At 35.7% G+C, this 9,218-nt stretch overlaps 1 protein-coding gene across 2 annotated transcripts; it reads left to right on the top strand.

The window, feature by feature from the left end:
• Positions 1-296: 296 nt before the first annotated feature.
• On the top strand, positions 297-4,779 carry LOC110096283. 2 transcript variants are annotated; one of them, XM_020822153.2, is made up of 4 exons: positions 297-555; positions 726-1,173; positions 3,415-3,501; positions 3,706-4,779. In XM_020822153.2, the coding sequence occupies exons 1-4, from the start codon at positions 533-535 to the stop codon at positions 4,396-4,398; spliced, it is 1,251 nt and encodes a 416-aa protein (XP_020677812.1). In that variant the 5' UTR covers positions 297-532; the 3' UTR covers positions 4,399-4,779. The 2 variants fall into 2 exon arrangements, with proteins under 2 accessions (XP_020677812.1, XP_020677813.1); XM_020822154.2 differs by having other exon boundaries at positions 298-476.
• The last annotated feature ends 4,439 nt before the right edge of the window (positions 4,780-9,218 follow it).

The following is a 9,218-nucleotide window of genomic DNA, read 5'->3' as shown; positions in this document are numbered from 1 at the left end:
AAATAATTGAGCGAATTTTTCTTACCTAATAATTAATTTATATCTATAATAAATTTGAATTTAATTTGCATTTCCTCTATAATAATACCTGATTAATAAACAAATAATACACAGCTGATCAACCACGCAATTTTTTATTTCTTAAACAAAATTACTTAACCATTGACTCTTCGGTCTTAAGAGTCAAATAATTCATCAATTTTTAAATAAATATATTTGGCATAAAATATCTTATCTATTAGTTTAAAAATAAAAAAAAAATATTTTGTCGGAGAGTTTTATCAATTAATTATTTACCACTGAAAAAAATAATGTTTCCTTCTCGCGTGGGATGCGCGTTGGCGGACTACACGACAGGCTAGGGTTTATTTTGTACCGTTCGGCGAGAAGAAGATCGTCGGGGATCTTTTTTTCAAGCTTCAGTTGCTATCGTTGGTTGCTCATCTCTTTTTGTCACGATTTCTGTTCGAATAAAGGTTTGCCTCTACAACGATGCTTCTCGAATGGTGGTCGAAGCAGATTTTTTTAATTAATGTGCCCAAATTTTGATGAAAGGTTGATGTCCTACTTAAATCGAAGACAATTTGTCTGTTATTCGTAGTTGTTATGTAAAATTTTCTTATTCTTTTTTGGAATCAAGTGGAATCTTTTATTGATTCATGCGAATTTTTTTGAGTGCTATTTCATCTTTTGAAGTATGGTGTTTTTTTGTTTCATGTATCCAGTATTGCTGGCTCTCTGGTGTCGAATTGGGGCTTAGGCTGTGTAGATGCTGAACTACTGCTGCAATCCTTTTCTGTCTTGTTTGCTTTTGAGTTTTTGGGAGTAAGAAATCTTCTTTTGGATTCTATGGATGAAGGTGATGCCATCATCGATATTAGCTCGGATGAGGAGAACTTGGCAGATGAATCTTTTGATATAAGTGAAGAATGGCTCAATGAATTGCTTGAATCTGCAGATGTAGGAGTGCCAGGGGAATTGGATGATGTTATGGTTGTGGATGAGCTTTCTTCACGATCAAGCATGAAGAAACCTAGCCCTTTGCAAAAAGAATGTGATGAGGACTGCTTGATTCTAGATGGCGACCCTGATAAGGTTGTGTCTATGGTTGATGGCCAAAGTGAATCTGTTGATGGCTGCGCTGAATTGCTCATAGTTGGAGAAAAGGGACATGTATGTTATCATTCTTTTCTTGTGTTACATTATTCTTGCTTGTCGCACTGAATTAGAACCTTGCAGTTTGTAATTGTTTGTTTGAATGAAAAATGACCAGCATTAATTATTAGACAATCAACAGATCCTTCAGTTTGTTTTATCATGCATATTTATTCATGAAGAATTGCTTGTTACCTTATACTTTGGAATTGTTTTCTATTCTGTTCTTGATTACTTCTTTGCAAGTCTCTTTTGTTTAGTAGGATATTTTCTATGCGATAAAACATGTAAAGAGGGATTCAAGTCTACTTTCTTTATCAAACATATAATGGATTCATTAAAGTGATGTCTTTCAACATTTGTTCAAGTTGAGCATCAAATGATAAATGAATACTAGATGGTTCCTTTATACCCTTGAACTAACGAGTTATCATGCTAATCAGATGCTATAATCAATATTTATCAAATTTCAAAATTTTGCTACTTTTTACCAGGCTACTTATGTGCAACGTTTAATTTTAGGTGTAGTATGGTTTTGAGGATGTTTTCATGAGAATTTCATAATGATTATGCATTACTCACAGCTGAAATTGTATTCAATTTATGGAACTGTGTTATAATTATCTCAAATTAATGTCTTTGTGAATTCTACTTAACAATATTTAACATTAATAAAATATTCTTACCAAAATAATCTCGTTTAAAATCTCCCTCCCATCCTCCCTTCCCTTCCTTCCCTCCCTCCATCAAAGACAGATTCAAGCAACTTTTTCTTTATTTGTCTCCTTCCATCTTTTATTTGCGTATGTGTGTGTGCATGCAAGGGAAACTTCAAAATGGATCGCAGTTGATTTGAATTACAAGGTGATTAAAGTATTACCTCATTGTTATATACTCAGGTGGATCGTAATAATGGCTCTCTATATTTAATTTTACAAATAATACTTGTAATCTTTTTACATGTTTCAGTTTATAGGAATGGCTTTTTTTCTAGCTATATGTGGCACTTGATTCTTGTGTATTGTAAGCTCTAGAAAAGAATTATTAGTGTTCTTGTAACAAGACGTTGGATATTTAATAGGAGGTATATTAACATAGTGTTACTAGTGTTCTCTATTGATATGAATGTTTTTGTTTAATCATGTGGATGTAGACTTCCTATAGGTCCAATGCCCCTTAGTTAGTAATTCCTCTTAGTTAGAAGATTATTCTTAATTAATTGAATTTCTTTGGATTTGCATTTTAGGTACTCTCTTTATGGCATTCATGTCCCATTGTATTGCTTCATGATAAGGAAAAAGACTATGGGATGGATGGAAAACACGACCAGATCCCATCGTTTCATCATTGAACGATTTGCCATGTGGGTCTTGATCCAAATGGTTGGGGATCACTATAACTACTAGCTTTTAGTATTAAGTCTATACTTTTCTTTGATTGCTTGGTGTTTCATTTGGAGTCATGAGTTCCCTTGTATAAGATGTTCTCCAATGAGTTATATATATAAACTCTTCTAAGAAAAGAAAAGAAAACTTATATACACTAAAGCTGGAAGAATATATATAGCATTACACCCTTTGCTGAATTTAAATATAATAACTTTCATTATGTACTATATACAGTTAGATTTGTATCTTTATTAGTCAAATGAGATTGTTAAGTCGTTCAATGAACATTTTTCAACATAAGTACATAATGGTATATTTTTTCCTGAGAGAATTTGTTTATTTTTGTTCAGAATAAAGTTTTCATCTGCCACATCTTCTCTAGAAGTTTTCAGCTTATTGTACATAATGTTGTCTTCTTGTTGTGTGAGGAAGTGTTAATTAGGAACTCACCTAGTGTATCTAACAACAGGGATCCTTTCTTTTTTGCATTATTTTTTTTAATGCCTAAGCTCTAGTTTAATTCATCATTGACTACAAAATATAATTAGCAATTATTTGCTTTGGTATTTTGGTTCATATGTGATGACTATTCGACAAGTTTTACGCTGACTGTCGACTTCCTAATGCAACCCTCCACTTTTCTCTCGTCTTTTCTTATTTTTTTATGTGGATTGTCTCTTGTAACTAGAGGCTGGTAATAACTTGATTTTCACTTTTTTGGGTTTCTTCCTCCCGAGGTTGAGCTGGTTCATGAGTATAGCAGTTTAGAAGTCTCACTGACGTTGAGGCATGGCCATCTCATTTAATTCTTTTGAAACTTTTTAAAATTTTTCTATGTATGTTTGATGATCGTCCGTTTTTGTCTTGGCAGTTGGCTTGCAGAGACTATCCCCATCCCCGTCATCTGTGCGTCACCTACCCTTTCAGCAGCACTCCACATGAAAAGCACTGTAAACTGGTAAGTTTTTGGCTTCGTTTGGAATGGCTTTCTTACTACTTCTTAAAGCAGCATTCTTGTTCAAAAATTAATTTTTTTCTACTAAAAAGCTACGTTAAGAACCAGAAAGAGAGCCGTCCCAAACGAAGCCTTTACCTGGCTACCTAGTTTTCCTCATGCTTAATATCCCTGGAAATCCAGCCTAATAAGGACTTCATATTGCAGTGCCATTGCTATGTTTGTGACTCTCTTGCTCCCTGTATCTATTGGGGTTATGGCCTTTCAACCACAGACCATTGTCATGCAAGTGAAAAAGAACAAGACTGGAAATCGCTGAGGAATTACTTCAAATTGGTCCTTACAGAAGTCCCAGAACCAGTAAGGTTACCTGGGAGCAGACAGTCAAATCCACAACCCTTAAGAATCTCCCAAGATATGCACCATCCATTGCTAGGTTTATCAAATGCGCTCCACCAGAGCTCAACTTCAGCATCCATCCCAAGAGAGCTTCTACTGCTCAACTCTCTTAGTGGCTTAAGAAACCTACCAGTCAACCGAGGATCTCTACAGTCGATTGGATCCCAATCTTTTCCTTCTTCTCTGAGAATGCCACCTCTCCCCAACTACTTTGGCAGCACAAGTGATGAAAATTCAGGCTTCTATTTCAATCAACTTCACAGAAGTTCTGTACAGAGGACCGCAGTAGTTTCTCCACTAGGTAACTTCCAGTCAATACAACCTGGAGTGTCGAACAATATGGAGATGATACGGGGAATGCTAGCTTCCATTGAAGCTGAGCTCTTAGGTACCGATTATAACAGTGGAAGCATGGAGGAGAGCAATATATCCTCGGCTTCATCCCTTTATCCTGCTCTTAGCAAACCATCTGTTATAGGAGAAGCGCAAGCCAGAATATGAATGCCTATGGCGCTTATCTCTTACAAAGCAGTAGCTAACTGGCACAACCTCAATGAAATCACTCTATTATACCATTTTATCAGACAATTGTTCCTATCTATTGTTCCTATCTCTGTCTTCATCAATCAGTTCTACGTGGTATCTTCGCTGCACACCACAATGGCAAAGGTATGTAGTTACGATGCCAAGATGTGTAGTTATCTGTGTGTAGTTATCTGTACAGATTAAGGACCAGTAGACATTTCTCTTGCCGTTTGGTTCCTGTGGCTGGTGCCAATGTTGCAGTATCAAGACTCTTCTGTACACGTCAAAATGAAAATCACAACTATGTAATTGCTTTTTTTCATGGATTTTGATTACGAAAAACTTTTATTGACATCATTGGTATGTTCAACTATAGGTGCGGAGACCAGACGTAGAGATACGTCCGGACATCTAATTAAAATTTGACTCGTGGAGTGCATTTTGGTTGAGCTTTTTTGTGCACTTTACATGCGCTTTACCTGCACTTTAACTGCGCTTTGACTGCTCTTTTATTGCACTTTTTTACTGCGCTTTGACTATGTTTTACCTGCATTTTATCTGCACTTTACCAGCTCTTTGGCTGCGTTTTTGGTGCGCTTGGTTCAAAGTTCTGTGGACACATTAAATATATAAAGTAAAAAATAAATCAAACGTGTATGCTCTATGTGTCAACATTTTATTGAAGTCCGAACGTACCTCTACGTCCGGTCTCCGCACCTAATGATTTCTCCCACTATAGTGTTACCTGTCGATTGCCTCAAATAGCATCATGGGATGTCTTGATTGCTAAAAGTTGCCATTGAGATATATTGCGCTATGATCTTGTGTTATTGGGAACGCATTTCTCTCTTCTTTGAGCCCGCAGAGTGGAGTGTTCTACTTGTTGTTTTAAACTCATTTCTTGCTCCGTTAAACATTCTGAATCCTTTACAATCGTAGCATCTTGTACTACCAGCCCAGATCAAACAATCCAGAGTTTCAACTCGCAGTGACCTTAATAGAGCTTATGAGTGAGCCTCATCTTTGTTATGTTCAGGGAATTGTTTAATTTTGACCTCCCTGTAATACTGATTTAAGCTTCGTTCGGTTTTTTTGCTACTTCTTAAAATAGCTTTTTAATATAAAATTTTTAAATTTTGTACTAAAATATTGTTTTAAGAAGCAGCAAGAAAGCTATCCCAAACGATACCTTAGATGCTCACGGAACATACAAATCTTGTATTTAGGACAAATTATTGCATCCGGTCACCGGACGGGGAGATAGGTTCGGATATTAATAAAATATTATTTTAAATTAAGCGCAAGAAAAGCGCAGGTAAAGCACAAGTCAAAACCGAAACTAAAGTGCACCTAAACACAGTTAAAGCGCAAGTCAAAAGCACAGGTGACGTGACAAGTTTTTATTGGATGTCCAAATCTATCCTCCGCGTCCGGTGACCGGATGCAATAATTTGCCTGTATTCAGAGATGAGCCTTGTGTGAATCTGACTTGAGCGTGATTTCCCCTACTATCAATCACTGCCACATGCCCGCTTCAAATCGATCAACATCTTTGTTATAACACTTCAAATGAGTATGCTTATTTGATCACCGTCGCAGTGTTGTAAGCTGACCTTCAAATCAAATTGGTCTGGAAGGTGTTGACCAAGGATTTTTTTTTTTGAGAATGATGAGCACCAGAGGACAAACTTTAGAAAAATCAGTGTAAGATACAGCGCTGAAATTCAGACAAGCATAGGGGACTCGCAAAATCTGTTTACTGTTTCATACTTGACTTATATATATTTTTTGGAATGGGGGTTCTATCTGCTGTTTTTTAGTGTTTAGCAGTGTAGCTAATCCTTCGGCAGGATCTAACAAGGTCATCCACCATCATCGGACTCACACTTGATTTGCCCCACTGAAGAGGCAAGGCAGTAGTAGAGGGGATTCGAACCCGGGATGGGTGGTTCCTTACCGTGCTCGCCCACCAACCATCCTAAGCCTCGGTGGGTCATGACTCATTTAGCTTGAATTGAAATTGAAAGTTGTGACCGGCTCATTTGAACTCAGCTTTATGCACGTGAATGCAAAAGTTAGCGGTAGAATCAATGGACTCGGGCTTCGTTTGCGACGACTTTTTTTTTAATTGTTTTTTAAATCAGTTTTTTAGTATAAAAATTAAAATTTTGTATTAAAAAGTTATTTTATGAAGCAGTAAAAAAAAAGTTGTTTCAAGCGCAAGCCTTATAATGTACTATGACTTTCTAAATTTGGAATAAACCCTCTTATAATTATGTATAATATGATATAAAATTTTTGCTCATAGAATCTCTTGTAATTATGTGAAGTATAAAAATTTTTGCCTTGCATTTTAGTTAATTTGGCTCCCCTTTAATTCCAATTCTGTAACCGACCACAGGTGATTGGCATAGCTTCCAATTAGCCTCAACACTCACCGTTCCTAAAGCTGAACGCTTATGTTTTTATGTCTTCTTTTTTAGGTTTTTTTTTTTTTTTTTAATTATGGAAAACATAAAAAGGAAAAATTTTTTCAAGCCCTAGCCCAATAATAATAATAATAATAATAAAATAATTTATTATCGAACTGAGAATCTCAACGTAGCACAGTTAATGACACTCAATGACACGAAAGTGATCAAATTCAAATCGAAATGAGCCCAAATCAAGTATTTCAAATATATTCAAACATCCGATATCGTAGAGTCCACCAGCCATCGACGTTGTCCTTTGTAGTCGCCCATCCCTCAACTATTTTTCCAGCAATCTCCATTATAATTATAGGAGACCAATCATGAGTTCGTTACTTTGTAATCCCTTCTTCTTTAATCAAGGGGAAGTGGACATATATAATTTCGTGTTAATAAATAAATTGCTCATAACACCACACAAAGGATTCGTTTGGGGCGGCTTTCTTACTGCTTTTTAAAGCAATTTTTTAGTATTTTTTAAACTAAAAAATGGTTTAAAAAAGCAATAAAAAAATCATCCCAAACAAAACAAAAATTTAAAATTAATCTAATCTATTCATATTATTTAGCTTTCCTCTTAACAGTTCCAATAGTACATTATCACATGTTGCATGATTGTTATTTTTTACCTGGAATATAGCTCCTAAATATTCATATTTATATTTTCAACCCAACCCGACCCAACTCCAAACAAAACAAAAATTTAAAATTAATCTAATCTATTCATATTATTTAGCTTTCCTCTTAACAGTTCCAATAGTACATTATCACATGTTGCATGATTGTTATTTTTTACCTGGAATATAGCTCCTAAATATTCATATTTATATTTTCAACCCAACCCGACCCAACTCATTGCACCCTTACAATCCGTACCCGACCCGTAAGGCCGTAACAGCTTGTTAGCAGTGGGCTGAGTTGGGTTCGACAAGACCCACAGCCCGACCCAACCCATCCCAACATGCGTCCCCATTCCCAGACTGGACCGCCATAAGAGCGATCGCCATCTAGTATCCACACCATCCATGCAGAGGTTAGCCACAGCCTTCATTTTCCAACTAGTCATCTCGCCTCTCTCGGTTCCATTTTCCGCCGGAACAGTGACTGAGGGCTAGCTTGCGGTTGTATAGGAAAAGAGAGCGGCAAAGCTTCTAATTCCTTCTTTTTCATGGCGACTCAGGGTCAAGTTATCACCTGCAAAGGTAGAGTGATCTACTCCGATTTACTGTTTTTACTTTTGTTCTAGAATATGAAATTATCTGCTTTCTTGGCTTATGATTCGGTTTGAGTTGGGTTTATAATAGCTGCGGTTGCGTGGGAGGCGAACAAGCCGCTGGTCATAGAGGATGTGCAGGTTGCACCACCGCAGGCAGGGGAGGTTAGGATCAAGATCCTCTTCACCGCTCTTTGCCATACCGACGCTTATACTTGGAGCGGAAAGGTGGGATTCATTTCATGTTTTTGCCATATTAGCAATCCCTAACCTAATTTTTCTGATATATTGGAGTTTAGGTTTTTTTTTTTTTAAATAATGTTTTGAAAAATTCTGTGTTACATTTTATTTTTTGGCAAGATCTACTTTGGATTGTTCTTATTGTAATTTTGCTGGTCTTTCTTCTTTGATAGACACCCGCATTTGAATATTCATATATTGTTTGACGAATGTCGTTTGTTGGAATGTTTTGTGCTTTAATAATTGATGCATGCGCTGTATTGTTTTGTGGAATTTGATGGAGTGTAATTTAATACGATGTCATGTTTGTATTCTTGCTTTCTATTTGTTACATTCGAAAGTTTGCAGGTCACTGCTTATTAAGCTATTTTCTCAGCCATAACTCATAAGTTATATTCTAGCTTGTCATGTGTGGTGTGTACTTGACTTCAAAGTTAGCTGTATTATAAATGAATTAGCTAGAATCTTAGTTAAAGACAAGAACATCAAAGATAAATTAAAATTTTAATTTTGAGAAATTATGAGATAAGAATTTTTGGTAAGAAATGTTTTTTAGAAGAACATAAGATATAGAATCATTAAATGTATATTAATCCAAAAAAGTAACATTGAGTCATCTTTAAAGAATATGCATAGAGGTAAAGTTTTAGTTCTATATGGGATACCCTTGAAGTTTTGGAAAACTGTAGAATCTATTGGACTAATTTGGTTAACAAATTTTACAGTGGAACCTAAAGTCTATGAGGATTTCAAATAATTAGATAATAATCATGTTTATATTAATATTTAAAAGTTAAGGATATGTCCAAGATTGTGGTACTTAATGGTAAATTAAAATTTATGATTCAAGATACCACCATTATCTCACATAT

This window comes from Dendrobium catenatum, unplaced genomic scaffold (assembly GCF_001605985.2).
Source record: "Dendrobium catenatum unplaced genomic scaffold, ASM160598v2 fragScaff_scaffold_186, whole genome shotgun sequence".
Classification (NCBI taxonomy): domain Eukaryota; kingdom Viridiplantae; phylum Streptophyta; class Magnoliopsida; order Asparagales; family Orchidaceae; genus Dendrobium; species Dendrobium catenatum.
The sequence above is the reverse complement of the archived record's forward strand: the minus strand, read 5'-3'. Positions and strand labels throughout refer to the sequence as shown.

Bases quoted from the DNA above. Each gene is read 5' to 3' on its own strand.
- LOC110096283 (XM_020822153.2), top strand. From the start codon at position 533: ATGTGCCCAAATTTTGATGAAAG. The intron at 556-725 runs GTTGATGTCCTA...TCATGTATCCAG, and splicing joins TGCCCAAATTTTGATGAAAG to TATTGCTGGCTCTCTGGTGT. The intron at 1,174-3,414 runs GTATGTTATCAT...TTGTCTTGGCAG, and splicing joins TAGTTGGAGAAAAGGGACAT to TTGGCTTGCAGAGACTATCC.